Raw genomic sequence first — 20,354 nt, 5'->3', positions numbered from 1 at the left:
CAGTGTGAGGTGATACCTCATCGTAGTTTTGATTTGCATTTCTCTAATAATGAGTGATGTTGAGCATCTTTTCATGCATTTGATAGGCATATGTATGTCTTCTTTGGAGAAATGTCTGTTTAAGTCTTTTCCCCACTTTTTGATTGAGTTGTATGTCGATTTTGGAAATTAATCCTTTGTCAGTTGTTTCATTTGCTATTATTTTCTCCCATTCTGAGGGTTGTCTTTTCACCTGGCTTATAGTTTCCTTTGCTGTGCACAAGCTTTTAAGTTTAATCAAGTCCCACTTGTTTACTTTTGTTTTTATTTCCATTACTCTAGGAGGTGGGTCATAGAGGATCTTGCTTTGATTTATGTCATCAAGTGTTCTGCCTATGTTTAAGAGTTTTATAGTTTCTGTTCTTGCATTTAGGTCTTTAATCCATTATGAGTTTATCTTTGTGTATTGTGTTAGGAAGTGTTCTAATTTCATTCTTTTACATGTAGCTGTCCAGTTTTCCCAGCACCATTTCTTGAAGAGGCTGTCTTTGTCCCATTGTATAATTCTTGCCTCTTGTCAAAAATAAGGTACCCATAGGTGCATGGGTTTACTTCTGGGCTTTCCATCTTGTTCTGTTGGTCTATATTTCTGGGTTTTTTTTTTTTTTTGGCAGTACCATACTGTCTTGATGACTGTAGCTTTATAGTATAATCTGAAGTCAGGAAGGTTGATTCCTCCAGCTCCATTCTTCTTTTTCAGGACTGCTTTGGCTATTCGGGGTCCTTTGTGTTTCCATATGAATTGTGAAATTTTTTGTTCCAGTTCTGTGAAAGCTGCCATTGCTAATTTGATAAGGATCTCACTGAATCTGTGGATTGTGTTTGGTAGTATTGTCATTTTCACAATATTGATTCTTCCTACCTAGGAACATGGGATATCTCTCCATCTGTTTCTGTTGTCTTTGATTTCTTTCATTAGTGTCTTATAGTTTTCTGTGTACAGTTCTTTTGTCTCCTGAGGTAAGTTTATTCCTAAATATTTAATTCTTTTTCTTGGAATGGTGAATGGGATTGTTTCCTTAATTTCTCTTTCTGATTTTTCATTGTTAGTATATAGAAATGCAAGTGATTTCTGTGCATTGATTTTGTATCCTGCAACTTCACTGTATTCACTGATTAGCTCTAGTAATTTTCTGATACTATCTTTAGGGTTTTCTATGTACAATATTATGTCATCTGCAAACACTGAGAACTTTACTTTTTCTTTTCTGATCTGGATCCCTTTTATTTCTTTTCCTTCTCTGATGGCTATAGCTAGGACTTCCAGAACTATGTTGAATAATAGTGGTGAAAGTGGATACCCTTGTCTTTTTCCTGATCTTAGGGGAAATGCTTTCAGTTTTTCACCATTGAGAATAATGTTTGCTGTAGGCTTATCATATATCACCTTTTCTATGTTGAGGTAGATCCCTTCTATGCCCATTTTGTGAAGAGTTTTAATCATAAATGGGTACTGAATTTTGTCCAAGGCTTTTTCTGCATCTATTTAGATGATCATATGGTTTTTATCTTTCAATTTGTTAATATGGTGTGTCACATTAATTGATTTGTGTACATTGAAGAATCCTTGCATCCCTGGAACAAACCCAGCTTGCTCATGGTATATGAGCTTTTTGATGTATTACTGAATTCTGTTTGCTGAAATTCTGTTGAGGATTTTTGCATCTATGTTTATCAGTGACATTGGCCTGTAGTTTTCTTTTTTTTTTTTTTGGCATTTTTAAAAAAAATTTTATTTTATTTTTAAACTTTACAATATTGTATTAGTTTTGCCAAATATCGAAATGAATCCGCCACAGGTATACCTGTGTTCCCCATCCTGAACCCTCCTCCCTTCTCCCTCCCCATACCCTCCTTCTGAGTCGTCCCAGTGCACCAGCCCCAAGCATCCAGTATCGTGCATCGAACTTGGACTGGCGACTCGTTTCATACATGATATTATACATGTTTCACTGCTATTCTCCCAAATCTCCCCACCCTCTCCCTCTCCCACAGAGTCCATAGACTGATCTATACATCAGTGTCTCTTTTGCTGTCTCGTACACATGGTTATTGTTACCATCTTTCTAAATTCCATATATATGCGTTAGTATACTGTATTGGTGTTTTTCTTTCTGGCTTCACTCTGTATAATAGGTTCCAGTTTCATCCATCTCATTAGAACTGATTCAAATGTATTCTTTTTAATGGCTGAGTAATACTCCATTGTGTATATGTACCAAAGCTTTCTTATCCATTCATCTGCTGATGGACATCTAGGTTGTTTCCATGTCCTGGCTATTATAAACAGTGCTGCGATGAACATTGGGGTACACGTGTCTCTTTCCCTTCTGGTTTCCTCAGTGTGTATGCCCAGCAGTGGGATTGCTGGATCATAAGGCAGTTCTATTTCCAGTTTTTTAAGGAATCTCCACACTGTTCTCCATAGCTGTACTAGTTTGCATTCCCACCAACAGTGTAAGAGAGTTCCCTTTTCTCCACACCCTCTCCAACATTTATTGCCTGTAGACTTATGGATCGCAGCCGTTCTGACTGGCGTGAAATGGTACCTCATAGTGGTTTTGATTTGCATTTCTCTGATAATGAGTGATGTTGAGCATCTTTTCATGTGTTTGTTAGCCATCTGTATGTCTTCTTTGGAGAAATGTCTATTTAGTTCTTCGGCCCATTTTTTGATTGGGTCATTTATTTTTCTGGAGTTGAGCTCTAGGATTGCTTGCATATTTTTGAGATTAGTTGTTTGTCCATTGCTTCATTTGCTATTATTTTCTCCCATTCTGAAGGCTGTCTTTTCACCTTGCTAATAGTTTCCTTTGATGTACAGAAGCTTTTAAGGTTAATTAGGTCCCATTTGTTTATTTTTGCTTTTATTTCCAATATTCTGGGAGGTGGGTCATAGAGGATTCTGCTGTGATGTATGTCAGAGAGTGTTTTGCCTATGTTCTCCTCTAGGAGTTTTATAGTTTCTGGTCTTACGTTGAGATCTTTAATCCATTTTGAGTTTATTTTTGTGTATGGTGTTAGAAAGTGTTCTAGTTTCATTCTTTTACAAGTGGTTGACCAGTTTTCCCAGCACCACTTGTTAAAGAGATTATCTTTAATCCATTGTATATTCTTGCCTCTTTTGTCAAAGATAAGGTGTCCATATGTGCGTGGATTTATCTCTGGGCTTTCTATTTTGTTCCATTGATCAATATTTCTGTCTTTGTGCCAGTACCATACTGTCTTGATAACTGTGGCTTTGTAATAGAGCCTGAAGTCAGGTAGGTTGATTCCTCCAGTTCCATTCTTCTTTCTCAAGATCGCTTTGGCTATTCGAGGTTTTTTGTATTTCCATACAAGTTGTGAAATTATTTGTTCTAGCTCTGTGAAGAATACCTTTGGTAGCTTGATAGGGATTGCATTGAATCTATAAATTGCTTTGGGTAGTATACTCATTTTCACTATATTGATTCTTCTTATAGTTTTCTTTTTTGTGTGTTGTCTTTGTCCAGTTTTGGTATCAGGGTGATGGTGGCCTCTTAGAATGAGTTTTGAAATGTTCCTTCCTCTGCAATTTTTAGAAAGAGTTTTAGAAGGATAGGCATTAGTTCTTCTCTAAATGTTAGATAGAATTGTCCTGTGATGCCATCTGGTCCTGGGCTTTTGTTTTTTGGGAGATGTTTGATCACAGCTTCAATTTCAGTGCTTCTAATTGGGTTGTTCATAATTTTTACTTCTTCCTGGTTCAGTCTTGGAAGACTGAACTTTTCTAAGAATCTGTCCATTTCTTCCAGGTTATCCATTTTATTGCCATACAGTTGTTCATAATAGTCTCTTATAATCCTTTGTATTTCTGCATTGTCTGTTGCATCCTCTCCTTTTTCATTTCTAATTTTGTTGATTTGATTCTTCTCTCCTTTTTGCTTGGACACAATCAAGCAACTTTCACTTTAAAACATAATATCCATTTCTAACCTCTACCGAAACCTAGCCTCCCATCTTGGAAGTATGGTGAACATTAAGAATAAATAAGGAAGATGGATGACCTGACCTATAGAGTCCAGACCTTAGTAGCAAACAACTCCATATTTACAAAACCAGAAACGATGTCAGATGTCCTCATTCTGATGTATAGTTTCAAAGAAATCCAATAAAAATCTTAGGAGTCTTCTATTTTTAGGGATAGAAATTGACTAGCTGGTTCCAGAATGCATATAGAAACATAATGGACCTAGAATATCAATTCTATAAAAGAATAAAGTTAGAGGAATGACCTTACCTGATTTTTTTCAAGACTTAGTACAAAATTTCTGTAACCAAGGCCATATGATATTGGTATAAAAATTGAAGCAGAGATCAGTGGAGTAGAATAGAAAGTAAGAATAGACTGAAACAGATATAGTCAGTTGACTTTCAATTAAAGTGCTATAATAATTCTGTGGTAAAATGTATAATCTTTTCTACAAACAGTGCTATAAGGATTAGATATCCAATATTCTGTAATAACCGAAATGGCAAAAGAATTTGAAAACGAATAGGTACATGTATATATGAGTGTAGTTGAATCACCTTGCCGTATACCTGAAACTAACACAACACTGTTAATCCACTATACTCCAACATAAAATAAATTTTTTTAAAAATTAGATATCCGTATGGAAAAACAAAACAAGTAAACCACAAACCTTATCTTACACCATATACAGATTAAGTCAAAATTATAGATCTAGGCATCAGAGTTCCATGAAAAACTAAGAGAATACATAGGTGAAAGTATTTGTATCCTACCATTAAGCAAAGATTTTTGAGACAGGACACAAAGCATGGAGCATTAAAGAAAAAAGTGAACTTTATTAAAAGCTTTTGTTCTTTAAGAGGCATGGTTATGAAATGATAAAGGGAATCTATATAGACAAGAAGAAAATATTTGTTAAACATTCATGTGAGGATTTGTGTCAAGGGTGTGAAGAAAACTTACAACTCAGTAACAAAAAACCCACAAATAAAAATAATTGTATTTGAAAAATACAAATGAAAGACTTGTATAGTTGTTTCAAAGAGAAAAATATATGAATGCTCGATAGCATATGAATATTTGTTCAACATCATTAGTCCTTAGAGGATACAGATAAAAACTGCAGTGAGATACCATACCTACTAGAATGGCTAAAGTTGAGAATGCTGACAATGTAAAATGTTAGCAAGGCTATGGAGAAATGGAACACTCACACATAGCTTGTGGGAACATAACGTTTTACAGGCACTTAGGAAAATAGTTTGGCAGTTCTTTTAAGCATATACTTAACCTTTCAAGCCAGCAATTCTACTTGTTGGTAATTTCCAACAGAAATGAAAATGTATGTCTACATAAAGACTTGTATGATAACTTATTTATAATAGACAAAATTGAGAAAAAAAAAATGTCTGTCCTGTACTCTGTATCTTCTGCATGAGAATTTTGCAGGAGGTACAACTTGAGGAATTTTTAATTTTCAGAATGACTCCATTGTCCCATTGCAGTTAGGCAGTTTGAGAACCAGTGCCCTAGACGATCCTGTCCAGTATGGTCAGGCCTCTGGCAGCTTACATTGTACTTTTGTGCAAATTTGAGAAACGCAGCTTTCCCCTCCTCCCTCCGTCAACTTTATGTAGAGATTTGCTTTTTCTGGACATTGCATATAAATGGAATCATAGAGCATGTGATCTTTTGTGACTGGCTTTTTTCACTAGTATAATGTTTTCAAGGCTTATTCATGTTGCAGCATCTATCACATTTCATTTCCAAATAATATTCTATTGAATGCATATTTCATATTTTGTTTATTCTGGCACCAATGGATGGATATTTGAGTTGTTTCTACTTTGGGGCTATTATGAATAATGTTGCTTTGAATATTCATGTGCAAATTTTGTGTGAACAGGTTTTCATTTCTCTTGAGTATATAGTCAGGGGTGGAATTTCTGACTCATATGGTTACTCTGTGTTTAACCCTTTGGAAAATTGCTAGATGGTTATAGTGTTACCAGTAATGTATGTGGATTACAGTGTCTCCACATCTCATGAAGACTTCTTGTTATTTTTTTTTAATTCAATTATAGTTGATTTACAATATGATATTAATTTTGAGTGTACAACACAGTGAATGAATATCTTTATAGGTTATGCTCCATTTAAAGTTACCATCTGTCTTTTTCTTAATATATGTACTGGAGTGTAGTTGATTAGCAGTGCTGTGTTAGTTTGGGTACTATCTGTCTTTTGATCATAGTCATCTTAGTAACTATGAAGAGGTATCTAGCTTTAGTTTTGATTTGTAGTCCCCTGATGACTAATGGTGTTGAGCACCTTTTACATATGCTTATTTGCTTCTGTGTTTCTTCTTTGGAGAAATGCCTATTCAGACCCTTTGCTTATTTTTTTAAATTGAGCTATAATTGACATATAACATTATATTAGTTTCAGGTATACAACATAATGATTTGATATTTACATACATTGTGAAATGATCACCTCAAGAAGTCTAGTTAACATCCCATCACCAGATATAGTTATAAAAATGTTTTTCTTGTGATGAGGATGTTTAAGATCTACTCTCGACAACTTTCAAATACGCAATACAAATACTACAAAAATGTAGTCACCACATTGTACATTATATCCCCATGACTCATTTTATAGCAGGAAGACTGTATCTTTTGACCCCCTTCTCCGATTCTGCCCATGCCCCAGCCCCATCTATGGCAGTCATCTGTCTGTCTCTGTATCTATGAGCTGGTGGTTTTTGTTTGTTTTTTAGATTCCCAGGTAAGTGAGATCATATGGTATTTTTCTTTCTATATCTGACTTACTTTTAAGTTGGATTGTCATTTTATTATTGGGTTGTAAGTATTCTTTATAATAGTCTAGATACCAGCCCCAAGTAAGATATATGATATATAAAAATTTTCTTCCAATCTGTGAATTATTGCAAATTAAAACAGTGAGAAATACTACTGGACACCTAGTCGAATGGCCAAAATCTAAAATATGTACAATGCTGATGAGAATGTGATGTAAAAGGAACTTTCATTCATAATTTTGTGCTTTTATCATTTCAAACTTTGTACAGATTGCACATGACTTCTTAACTCTGTCATGACTTTAGTTTCTCCAGTGTCCTTCTCATCCTTTACCCCTAAATGGAGGAGCATAAAAGCATTTTTCAAATACATGAAGGGCTATCATAGAAAAAGGAATTGAGACTCATTCTATGTAACTCTAGTAGTAGAAGATTGCGTTCTTTTTAAATTATCTTTTGAACAGTCCTTTAAAACTGAGAGAGTTTTGTCAAAATGCAGCACAATTTATAGTGTCTTTTTGGCCCCAGGTCATATAAACCAAGGCAAATAAAAATAAGTGATTACTGTTCTCTATGAACCAATTAGATTATCACTCCTTTAATTTCAGAGGCTTTATAATTCAATTTATTGAGACCCTTCTAAGTTAGGAACATACTTTGTGCTCACATAGTGAGGTCATGGCTTCTCTCAGTTACTACAGCACAGAGAAGTTGTAGCTTCAGTTCTGCAACCTCAGGAACAAGTTAAGTAGTCCAAGAAACACAAAAACTCACTGGTCAAGATTTCAAAGGGCTTTTTCCTTTCTAGGGTTCATGAAATTTTTTTTAAATGAAATGGTTTGAGCTCCCAAATAGATAAAAACCTTTGACAAAGATCTGGGGCTTGGAGATAAATTTTGAATCAGTAAGAGTATCTTAAAAATCAAATATTTTGTCAACTCATTTTTTGCGAGTGGGAATATATTATCAGTAAAACTAATTGTGGGTAATTTTTTCCCTTTTCCCAAAGAATACAAGTCAATGACCAGATTGTGGAAGTGGATGGAATCAGCTTGGTGGGTGTCACACAGAATTTTGCTGCAACAGTTCTAAGAAACACCAAGGGCAATGTCAGGTATGTGGCTTGAGATATATACAATTTGATTACTTGATAATTTGTTGAATTTTAGTTTTCTCTCTAATTGTACCTATAAATATATATAATTACCAGAAGAATTTTATCTAAATACTAAAAACTTGTCTTTAGTTTAAAATTTTTCCTTCTTTATTGTGATTAGTTCATGTAAGTTAATAAGACTAAAAATTGTATTAATAATATTCTAGAAAGACATGAAGATATGAAATATACAGTATCAGTGTGGTTAATTGCTGAACTGTGTTAGTGTTTTTCATTGCTAATACAGCAATAATTTCAAGGAAGATAGAATTTCTCAGTAAATATGAATTTAGGCCCCAGATCCCTTCAATAAAATCAGTTATGCAGTAAATTGAAACGATTATACATATATCCAGTGATACATGTTACTTAAGACAAGTAGGCGGAATGATTTAAGGTTGATAAATGCATTTTAAAATCTCTTTCTTGTTTTAAAGAATGGCAAGACTAATCTTTGATAAACTATAACTTTTCCAACTTAATAGGACAGACTATACATTATTTGGAACCTTAAATTTATATCTAGCCCTGACGTGCTAAAATTTATAGTCTAGAAAACAAATAAAGTAGTTCTGTGCCAACTAAAGTCGAGGTTTTAATAACTTGTAATTTTGGTCACAGGGTACTTATTTTTTAATGTAGTATTGCTCATGCCTTATCCTTTTCCATAAGTCCTATAAAGAAGCACGTGAGGGGACATTATTTACTGTGTATAATTATGAGTGTATTTTAGTGTTACCTTCAAAATGAAACTGCCAAATATTCTGAAAATATTGATGAGTTAATATTGCTATAAAGAGAGTAACAGGATTTTATTACAGCATATTTTATGTTGCACAAGCACAGGTTTACATTTTATAATTTAGACTTTTTCAATTGGAAACGTCCTTTAATGTAGGGAATGTTAGCCTAAATGACTTCTGTGAGTGCTATGTCAATGATTCAAGAATATGCATCATCCTAAGAAAAGCATGTAAAATAATTAGAAAGAGTGCAGGGAAAATTTGGAGCTGCATGGGCTGGTCCCTCAGTAAATGCAATTGTCTCTGTAGAATTACCGTCTGTTCTTTAGACAGTGCTTTTCTGTGTCAGGGTAGAACTTGGTTTTGAAGCTGCTCATTATGTTTTGCAGTAAATGTTAAAGTGAAATAAGTAAGAAATATGTCCAACTTATAAGAACATTTCTCAGTTGGAAAAAAGTTTGTAGTTACATAGACTCATAGCCACCCCTTTCTTTCCCTTCATAATTTTGTACTCATTTCAAGCCTTGTACAGATGGCAAATGGCTTCTTAATTGTCTCATGATTTCAGTCTCTCCCTTCTTTAATCTGTCTTCATCTTTACCTCTAATGGAAGAACATAAAAGCAGTTTTTAAGTAAAGACCTATCATGGAAAAAGCAATCGACTCATTCTACATAACTTGAGTAGTAGAACTAAGACTTGTGGGTAGAAATAATAATTCTTCCTTTGTTATGTTCCTCGTCTTAATTTTTTTCTTCCAACAAGAAGCCATAACTTTATTAATAATAGAAACAATACAATTTCCAGCTGTTCTGTGTTTAGTTGCTCAGTCATGTCCGACTCTGTGACCCCGTTGACTGTAGACCGCCAGGCTCCTCTGTCCATTGGGATTTTCCAGGCAAGAATACTGGAGTGGATTGCCATACTCCTCTCGAGGGGATCTTCCCAACCCAGGGATCGAACCTAGGTCTTCCACATTGCAGGTGGATTCTTTACCAACTGAGCTACCAGGGAAGCCTGTCTTAACACCTACCTCTCCCTATATTCATGCTCTAGTACAGTATGACTAGTGTAGTCATCATCTTTCAAACATGGATTATAAATTTCTTTCTTCCATACTTTCTGTTTAAAATACTTATCTTGAAGACCGTATTTCAGCTCCTTTGCCCTCTAAGAAATCCTCCTTGATCTCCCTGTTTCCTAGTGATCTCTTCTTCCTGATAATATTCATCATTCATACCACTTTTTTTTAACCTCAAGTTTACAGAACATGCTACATTAATTTTTTAAAGGCATGTATTTAATTTCCTCATTTAATTTGTAAAAAACTTAATATCAAAATGGAACCCTTAGCTTCCTTTATTCCCTCAAATTATTTAACCCTAGGTTTAGATTGATGTATAACTCAGGGTCATAATTGAATGTAAGTAAAAAGACTTTTCTCATTTTAACTTATCAGAAATAACACCTGAATCCTCTGAATTTATTTTAGTTGGTAGTTCTTCATAAGACATTAATACAAAAGTGAAAAGTCAAAGTGAAGTCACTCAGTCATGTCTGACTCTTTCCAACCCCATGGACTGTAGCCTACGAGGTTCCTCCACCATGGAATTTTCCAGGCAAGAGTACTGGAGTGGGTTGCCATTTCCTTCTCCAAGAGATCTTCCCGACCCAGGGATGGAACCTGGGTCTCCTACGTTGCAAACAGACGCTTTTATGGTCTGAGCCACCAGGGAAACCAAAAATGGGATGAAAAATGTTAGATATATATTTTTAATGAAACTTTTTAAACTGAGGGTTTAAAGCATGTATGGTTCTATATTTCTTATTTATTGGGAGATAGCTATCACATTACCGTTTCCTAAAATCTACTTTTTAAAAGGGATATCTAAGAAATCACTAAATTAATTTGAATATTTCAAACTACTAAGTACAGATCAGGAACGAAGGTATGAAACTCATGGCTTTGAGAGCCTGGAAGGAGAAAGATAAGAAACTAGTATTGATAAGTAAGTTGAACCTGAGATTTGGACATGATTATATTTTAATCACTAAGATTGATTTTTTTAACTTATTTCCTGGAAATGCAGATGAAATTGGTACCATCATTTGGATATGAATCAAAACCACACAGTGAAATTCTGTTGATTTCACCCACAGTTACAGAGAATCACTTTTATCTGAGCTTAGTCTAATTACTTTTTAAACTTGGAATTGCTGTACCTGAGTTTATGAACTAATAAGTCCTAATGAAAGCCTCATAGAAGTCCCAATTTTGACATATTAGAGAAATTATAAGATAAATATTTTTAATATGATAACTTCTAAGGGCATATATATATATTTTTTTTCAACCTTACATCATTTATATGAATTAAACCATATTAGGCCACTGTGAAGAAGTGGTTCAACTCAAACCAGGCTATGTTCCTGGAGGATTAGAAGCTCAGGGATGGCTCAAAGTGTTGGAAAAACACTAGTATTTCCTCAGTTTTATTGATAGCATTTAAAACTAAGTGATCCTAATGAAATTATGGTGAGTACTATACTAATCATGTTAATTAAATTCACTTCAGTTGCTCAGTCATGTCCGACTCTTTGCAACCCCATAAACCACAGCACGCCAGGCCTCCCTGCTGCTGCTGCTAAGTCGCTTCAGTTGTGTCCAACTCTTTGCGACCCCATAGACAGTAGTGCACCAGGCTCCCATGTCCCTGGGATTCTCCAGGCAAGAATACTGGAGTGGGTTGCCATTTCCTTCTCCAATGCAGGAAAGTGAAAAGTGAAAGTGAAGTCGCTCAGTCGTGTCCGACTCTTAGTGACCCCAAGGACTCCACGGGATTTTCCAGGCAAGAATACTGGAGTGGGGAGGCCTCCCTATCCATCACCAACTCCCGGAGTATACCCAAACTCATGTCCAATGAATCAGTGATGCCATCCAACCGTCTCATCCTCTGGCGTCCCCTTCTCCTCCTGCGCTCAGTCATTCCCAGCATCAGGGTCTTTTCAAATGAGTCAGCTCTTCACAAGAGGTGGCCAAAATATTGGACCCTCAGCTTCAACATCAGTCCTTCCAATGAACACCCAGGACTGATCTCCTTTAGGATGGACTGGTTGGATCTCCTTGCAGTCCACAGGACTATCAAGAGTCTTCTCCAACACCACAGTTCAAAAGCATCACTTCTCGCTCAGCTTTCTTTATATTCCCACTCTCACATCCATACATGACCACTGGAAAATCCATAGCCTTGACTAGATGTACCTTTGTTGGCAAAGTAACATCTCTGCTTTTTAATATGCTGTCTAGGTTGGTCATAACTTTTCTTCCAAGGAGTAAGCATCTTTTAATTTCATGGCTGCAATCATCATCTGCAGTGATTTTGGAGCCCCAAAATAAAGTCAGCCATGTTTCCACTGTTTCCCCATCTATTTGCCATGAAGTGATGAGACTGGATACCATGATCTTAGTTTTCTGAATGTTGAGCTTTAAGCTAACCTTTTCACTCTCCTCTTTCACTTTCATCAAGACGCTCTTTAGTTCTTCTTCACTTTCTGCCATAAGGGTGGTATCATCTGCATATCTGAAGTTACTGATATTTCTCCCAGCATTCTTGATTCCAGCTTGTGCTTCTGCCAGCCTAGTGTTTCTCATGATGTAGTCTGCATAGAAGTTAAATAAACAGGGTGACAATATACAGCCTTGACGTACTCCTTTTCCTCTTTGGAACCAGTCTGTTGTTCCATGTCCCGTTCTAACTGTTGCTTCCTGACCTGCATACAGATTTCTCAGGAGGCAGGTCAGGTGGTCTGGTATTCCCATCTCTTTCAGAATTTTCCACAGTTTATTGTGACCCACACAGTCAAAGGCTTTGGCGTAGTCAATAAAGCAGAAATAGATATTTTTCTGGAAATCTCTTGCTTTTTCGATGACTCAGCAGATGTTGGCAGTTTGATCTCTGGTTCCTCTGCCTTTTCTAAAACCAGCTTGAACATCTGGAAGTCACGGTTCACACATTGCTGAAGCTTGGCTTGGAGAATTTTGAGCATTACTTTGCTAGTGTGTGAGATGAGTGCAGTTGTGCAGTAGTTTGAGCATTCTTTGGCATTGCCTTTCTTTGGGATTGGAATGAAAACTGACCTTTTCCAGTCCTGTGGCCACTGCTGAATTTTCCAAATTTGCTCACATATTGAGTGCAGCACTTTCACAGCATTATCTTTTAGAATTTGAAATAGCTCAACTGGAATTCCATCACCTCCACTCGCTTTGTTCATAGTGATGCTTCCTAAGGCCCACTTGACTTCACGTTCCAGGATGTCTGGCTCTAGGTGAGTGATCACACCATCATGATTATCTGGGTTGTGAAGATCTTTTTTGTATAGTTCTTCTGTGTATTCTTGCCACCTCTTCTTAATATCTTTTGCTTCTGTTAGGTCCCTACCATTTCTGTCCTTTATTGAGCCCATCTTTGCATGAAATATTCCCTTGGTATCTCTGATTGTCTTGAAGAGATCTCTAGTCATTCCCATTCTGTTGTTTTCCTCTATTTCTTTGCATTGATTGATGAGGAAGGCTTTCTTATCTCTCCTTGCTCTTCTTTGGAACTCTGCATTCAAATGGGTATATCTTTCCTTTTCTCCTTTGCTTTTGGCTTCTCTTCTCTTCACAGCTATTTGTAAGGCCTCCTGAGACAGCCATTTTGCTTTTTTGCATTTCTTCTTCTTGGGGATGGTCTTGATCCCTGTCTCCTATACAATATCATGAACTTCCATCCATAGTTCATCAGGCATTCTGTCTCTCAGATCTAGTCCCTTAAATCTCTTTCTCCCTTCCACTGTATAATCATAAAGGATTTGATTTAGGTCAAGTCCAGGAGTTGGTTATGGACAGGGAGGCCTGGCGTGCTGCGGTTCATGGGGTCACAAATAGTCAAATGTGAGTGAGCGACTGAACTGACTGACTGACTGATACCTGAATGTTCTAGTGGTTTTCCCCACTTTGTTCAATTTAAGTCTGAATTTGGCCATAAGGAGTTCATGATCTGAGCCACAGTCAGCTCCTGGTCTTGTTTTTGCTGATTGTTTAGAGCTTCTCCATCTTTGGCTGCAAAGAATATAATCAGTCTGAACTTGGTGTTGACCATCTGGTGATGTCTATGTGTAGAGCCATCTCTTGTGTTGTTGGAAGAGGGTGTTTGCTATGTCCAGTGCGTTCTCTGACAAAACTCTATTTGCCTTTGCCCTGCTTCATTCTGTCCTCCAAGGCCAAATTTGCCTGTTACTCCAGGTGTTTCTTGATTTCCTACTTTTATATTCTAGTCCCCTGTAATGAAAAGGACATCTTTTTTGGGTGTTAGTTCTAAAAGGTCTTATAGGTCTTCAAGGAACCGTTCAACTTCAGCTTCTTCAGCGTTCCATAGACTTGGATTACTGTGATATTGAATGGTTTGCCTTGGAAACACCAGAGATCATTCTGTCATTTTTGAGATTGCATCCAGGTACTGCATTTTGGACTCTTTTATTGACTATGATGGCTACTCCATTTCTTCTAAGGGATTCTTGCCCAAAGTAGTAGATACAATGGTCATCTGAGTTAAATTCACCCATTCCAGTCCATTTTAGTTCGCTGATTCCTAGAATGTCGACGTTCTCTCTTGCCATCTCCTGTTTGACCACTGCCAATTTGCCTTGATTCATGGACCTAACATTCCCGGTTCCTATGCAATATTGCTCTTTACAGCATTGGACCTTGCTTCTGTCACCAGTCACATCCGCAACTGGTGTTGTTTTTCTTTGGCTCCATCCCTTCATTCTTTCTGGAGTTATTTCTCCACTGATCATGTTAATTACTTTAAGTAATTGATTAAAGAATGGACTCATAGGACTTAAATAGTTTATGTTCAGAAGTGACATAACACAACGACAGTAGGCTGAGAAAGACAAGCATTGAAGAAGTGGGCATGGAGGAATCAGACACAGTCTTCCCTATAATACGTCTACTGGATTTCACAGGACTTGTTGATCTCCAGATTTTAAACTACTGTGGTTATGGGCATGGTACCAAGAAGCCCAAAGGTAATGTGTGGTATGGGCTCTCGTAGTGTTAAGGTTTCAGTTACCCCTAATCTTCAGATAAAAGGACAATTACAGTGAGAATCTCAGCAGGCTTTTTTGGAGAAATTAATATTTTTTACAAAGAACAAAGTTGGAGGACTTCTACTGTCTGAAAACTACACTAGTCAGAGTAGTCTGGTTTAAGCATAAGGATAAAAATATAGATTAATGGAACAGAATAGACAGTTTCAATATAGACCTGCACAGACAGAACAATTGATTTTTGACAGATGCACCAAGGTAATTCAGTGGGGAAAATTGCAATCTTTTTAAAAAATAAATGGTGCTGGAACAATTGGATAACCGCATGAAAAAAAAAATGACCTTCTTCCTATGGTGTGTACAAAAATTAACTCATGATTGATCATAGGCCTTAGTGCAACAGTTGAAACAAAAAAGTTTCTAGAAAGCAGGCAAAAATCTTTATGATCTTGGGTTAATGAAATAACACAACCACTTTTCAGAAGTGTTTAGCAAGTTCTTATAAAGTTAAACATACACTTATACCAGCTAGCAGTTCTACTCCCAGCTATTTACTCAAGAGCAATAAAAAGAAATACCTACCCAAAGGCTCACACTCACACATTCATAGGAGCTTCATTCCAAAAGCTCCAAACTGGAAAGAAATGAAATGTCCTTTAACTGATACATGCATTTACAAATTGTATTATGTTCCATACACTGAAATATTTCTTAGCAATACAAAGGAATGAATATATATTTATTTGTTTATATATTAAATAAATGTATATGCCAATATATTTAACACCATGTATGGCTCTGAAAACCATTTATATTGAGTAAAAAGCAAGACACAAAAGGCTTTACCCTGCCTGATTCCATTTAAAATGCATTGAATAAAAAGGGAACATTTGTGAGGTGACAAAATGTACTCTGTTGTGCTTACTGTGCTTGTTATACAACTGTATACATATTTATCAAAACATATTATAGAATTTAAGGTTGGTAAATTTTGTTGTAAATAAATTTGACCTCAGTAAAACTGATTTTTTAAATGTGTGATAATAGTTACAGGTAACTTTAAAAGTGCTATGCTAACTAATTATATTGAAGTGATGGTGATTATAAAGGAGGATCATGTTTATTTAAGAAGGCAGATGCAGTCAAACAATTTCATTAGCAATATGTACATTTTATTGTGCTTTATACTTTTATTTTTAAAATATTTTATTATTGGGTTCTTACTAGAAAAAAATATATATCTATATAAAATTCTTTATGTCTGGACTTTTTTCCTTTTTCAAACATGGACTTGCAACATAACTTTTAGGAAATCAAGTTTTGGGGCTGTAGCTTTAATTGGGACTTGACTGTCTTGTTTACTACTATGTGCCTGGCATAGTTGGTGTACCTATTGTTGCATGACATATCACTCCCCAGTTTAACGACTTGGAACAACAAACTTATTATCTCATAGTTTCTGTGATCCGCTTCCCAGCTTTCTTGTGGGAGCCTTTACAGAGATTCATCACAACATGGAAACTAGATTCCCTAGAGGGAGTGATCCAGGGAGTGGATCCAGCCAAGTGGATTCAGCCAAGATGCAGTCTGTCATTTTTCATTTTGCTGAAGTGACATCCCATCAGTTCTGTATTTTATTTGATAAAAGTAACCCAACAAGTGCACCCCACACTCAAGGGGAGAGAATTCCACAGGACATAAATGTAAGAATACAGAGATTACTTGAATTCAGCTTAGCGGCTGCCTGCTATATAGTGATCAGTAACTAGTTGGACAGAACTAGTTGGACAGATGGATGGATAGGCAGACAGATTAATGTTATTCCATAATATGTGTTAATGTTGCACACCCTGACTTAAGAAGAACCCTAAAAACCTTGAGACATTTTAAGAAAGACTGACCTTTGGATGGTGAGAGGTCTAAACATTTTTCCTTCTATATATGAAAGATTCTAAAAACTTTTGCCTAAAAAATAGAAAACATTGAAAAGACATGGTAACAATTGTAAAACATTTGAAAGAATGAACTCTGGAACACGGATTGTGTGTGTGCTAGGTTGCTTCAGCCATGTCTGACTCTTTGCAACCCTATGAACTCTAACCTGCCAGGCTCTTCTGTCCAAGGGCTTGTCTAGGCAAGAATACTGGAATGGGTTGCTGTGCCCTCCTGCAGGGGATCTTCTCCACCCAGGGATCAAACCTGTGTCTCTTATGTCTCTTGCATAGGCAAGTGGGAGTCTTTACCACTAGTGCCACCTGGGAAGCCCAGAATGCAGAGTAGCTGCTGTTTTTAACTCCAGACAGGCTTCTTTGTGCTGAAAGGAAGCTGTTATAGGAAAGTGATGCTATAGTAGAAATTGTGATTCTGTATGAGAAATTTCTAATAAATTGGATGTTTGCTTGTCAGCACCATTCACATTAAATTTTAAATGCTTTCTGGCAAGTACCTACTACTTATCCTCAATCACTATGCATTCATCATGCTTTTATCTCCAGTGAATGTATTTAACTACTTTTTGACATTAAGCCATAAAATGCTTCTAAAGGTTAGGATTTTATAGAAACTGTAGTCACAGACAATAGAAAACAAATTAATCTGAGATTCTTAAATATTCCTCTGTCCTTGTTGGAAGAGTTTAAAATACTCAAAAGAAAATATAAGTGAATGATAAGTGAGATTTTTATAGACATGCTCATGTTTATTTTGGGTTCTCTCCTGGGTATGTAATTTCTAAATATGAGAGCTTTAAAAAATACTTTTTACTTAATATCATTGTGTATTTGAGATTTCCACTTGAAATGCATTGAATATTGAAATGTTTTCAATTCATTAACATCATTTTAATGAGAATGTTTGTTTCCATGATAACCCAAGGGGAAATTGAGAGTTTCACTTTTTTAAAGAGCCTTGGTTTTGTGGTGGAGTGTCATAAATAACGGAGGGCAGTGAGAGCATTGTCATGTTCATGGTCATGTCACATCATGGAGATTGTGAGTTACTGTAGATTTTGTATTTGCCTCACTTGTAAGACCATCCCCTTTCCCTCAGATAAGGCGAGCAGCCACTCTAAAGTTGGGATCATGGATAGTAAATTTTTACACTTGTATATGTGAAAATGGGCTTCCTTGCTGGCTCAGATGATTAAGAATCCTCCTGCAATGCAGGAAACCCAGGTTCGATCCCTGGGTTGGGAAGATCCCCTGGAGAAGGGAATGGCAACCCACTCCAGGATTCTTACCTGGAGAAGTCCATGGACAGAGGAGCCTGGTGGGCTATATAGTCCATGGGATCGCAAAGAGTTGGACACAGCTGAGAGACTAACACTTTCATACATGAAAATGGTCAGCAACTGGTGATAGAATATTAAAGACAGTAGGGATTTCAGGAAACTACTTAAAGGAGACTTTGGCTTAATGAGACTTTTTCTGGTGTTACTATATACAAATTAACATTTAAAAACTTCTTTTTAATATTTGTGTGTGTAAATGTTTAAACCTGAGCCAGTATTCCTGCCCTGTAAATAGGTTCATCTGTACCATTTTTCTATTAATAGATTCTATATATGTGCATTAATATATGCTGTTTTTTCTCTTTCTGACTAACTTCACTCTATATAACAGTTATAGTTATGGTTATAGACTGTATGTATGTAGTCCAGGTTTATCCTTTTTCCCTCTTCATGGCTGACCAATGATCTAGAGGGGTGGGAGGGAGGCTCAAGATGTTATGTGGTAGAAACCGACACACCATTGTAAAGCAATTATCCTCCAATTGAAAGTTTTAAAAATGTTTACCACCGCCCCCCGCCCCCCATAAAAAAACTTGAGGCATCAGAGCTAACTATTAAACAGAGAAATGTCATTTCTTGAAAGGATGTAACATTTAAAAAAAATATGTCCTTGACGTAGGTTAATGTCAGGGTTAGGCAGTGTTTTTTAAATAATTCAACTACTTCTTTTGACGTTGAACTATAGTGTAAATAAAGTTCTATATAATCAGAATTGAGTTAGATAGAAAATTAATTTCTAGTAACTAATGCTTACAGTTAAGTTAAATTTTTAAAATATCTGGTTTTAACAAACACTTTGTAGCTGAATATAAAATTTTTTTAATGCTAAAATATATAGTATATTAATCTAGATCCAATATGGGAAGGAAAATATGTAAGAATCTGCAAGTATAAGCAAGAGGTAAAAGCTTGGATGTGCAGGACTTCAACTTCTGAATACAATCAGCAAATTTTAGTGAAGGGGGCTGGATATACTTTTGCCATCACTTGCTCAGTAGAATTAAGCCAAATATTTGAAAAGTTATGAACCTCATACTTTAAAATGTTGTCAAATGTAAAACAAGTGAGTTTTTACCAAAATGTTTAAAAGAACCATGTGATTTTGTTATCCAAGGCTCAAGTAAAATGATAGCTGGTCTTATGCATCTATTTTTTATTTTGCTTTTTAAAGATAATACAGATTTGGTCTATATATAATAAATATTGTTTAAAGAATATTTGAATGAAAGAATTGATTTTATAAGAACTAATAACTATATCCTGGTTTGTTGTTGTTGTTCATTTGCTAAGTCATGTCCAACTCTTTGCAACCCCATAGACTGAAGCATGCCAGGCTCCTCTGTCCTCATCTATCTCCTGGAGTTTGCTCAGATTCATGTCCAGTGAGGTGGTGATACCATCCAACCATCACATCCTCTGCCACTGTCTTATCCTTTTGCCTTCAATCTTTCCCAGCATCAGGGTCTTTTCCAGTGAGTTGGCTGTTTGCATCAGGTGGAGCTTCAGCTTCAGCATCAGTCCTTCCAATGAATATTTAGGGTTGATTTCCTTTCAGATTGACTGGTTTGATCTTGCAGTCCATGGGACTCTGAAGAGTCTTCTACTGCACCACAGTTCGAAGGCATCATTTCTTCGGTGTTCAGCCTTCTTTATGGTCCAACTCTCACATGCCAGTTTAGCTTTTCCTTTTTTTGATTAGCTTAATTCCACAATTATAATTTAAAATTTTTGATGTCATAATAAGAGCCATATTTGACTAACATAATACTTCTATTAGAATAGCTTATGTCTAAAAAAGAGAACACTCATAAATCCTCAAATCATCATCTTTCAACATAACCTTCTCACATCATTCACAGGAAACATGTAGGATCTTTATGACTATAATTCAGCAAATTGTAAATAGAATTTTATCGTTGTTTTGTTTTTGTTTGACAGCTCACCGGAAAATTCAATAAACAAATCAAATGAGTTCTTTATAATCTCATCATCTAAACTCCACAGGACAGGGCATGGACATTGCTGTGTCTGATTATAGATGGAAAGAATAGGAAAAACTGATTTATCTCCCTTTCTTATTTTATCTCAGCCTTGAAGGGGAGAGGGGGCAGTTCTTTGTGAAATAATTCATGTTGTAACATTACACTTGTTTTAAACACTAGAAACAAGCTGTGCTAAAAACATAAACCCTAGTAATAGATTTTGTTTTTAATA

The 20,354-nt window shown here is 36.0% G+C and overlaps 1 protein-coding gene across 11 annotated transcripts in view; it reads left to right on the top strand.

Moving 5' to 3' along the window:
- The window catches only part of PPP1R9A (protein phosphatase 1 regulatory subunit 9A), a 347,199-nt gene that overhangs the window by 200,328 nt on the left and 126,517 nt on the right, over positions 1 to 20,354 (top strand). For all 11 annotated transcript variants that reach the window (XM_027540128.1, XM_027540136.1, XM_027540135.1 and 8 more), the window contains exon 5: positions 7,870 to 7,974. In XM_027540128.1, coding sequence (XP_027395929.1) covers positions 7,870 to 7,974 — 105 coding nt within the window. The remainder of the gene's footprint in view (positions 1 to 7,869; positions 7,975 to 20,354) is intronic.

Source organism: Bos indicus x Bos taurus, chromosome 4 (assembly GCF_003369695.1).
Source record: "Bos indicus x Bos taurus breed Angus x Brahman F1 hybrid chromosome 4, Bos_hybrid_MaternalHap_v2.0, whole genome shotgun sequence".
NCBI lineage: Eukaryota > Metazoa > Chordata > Mammalia > Artiodactyla > Bovidae > Bos > Bos indicus x Bos taurus.
Note: the sequence above shows the minus strand (reverse complement) of the source record. Positions and strands in the feature narration are given on the sequence as shown.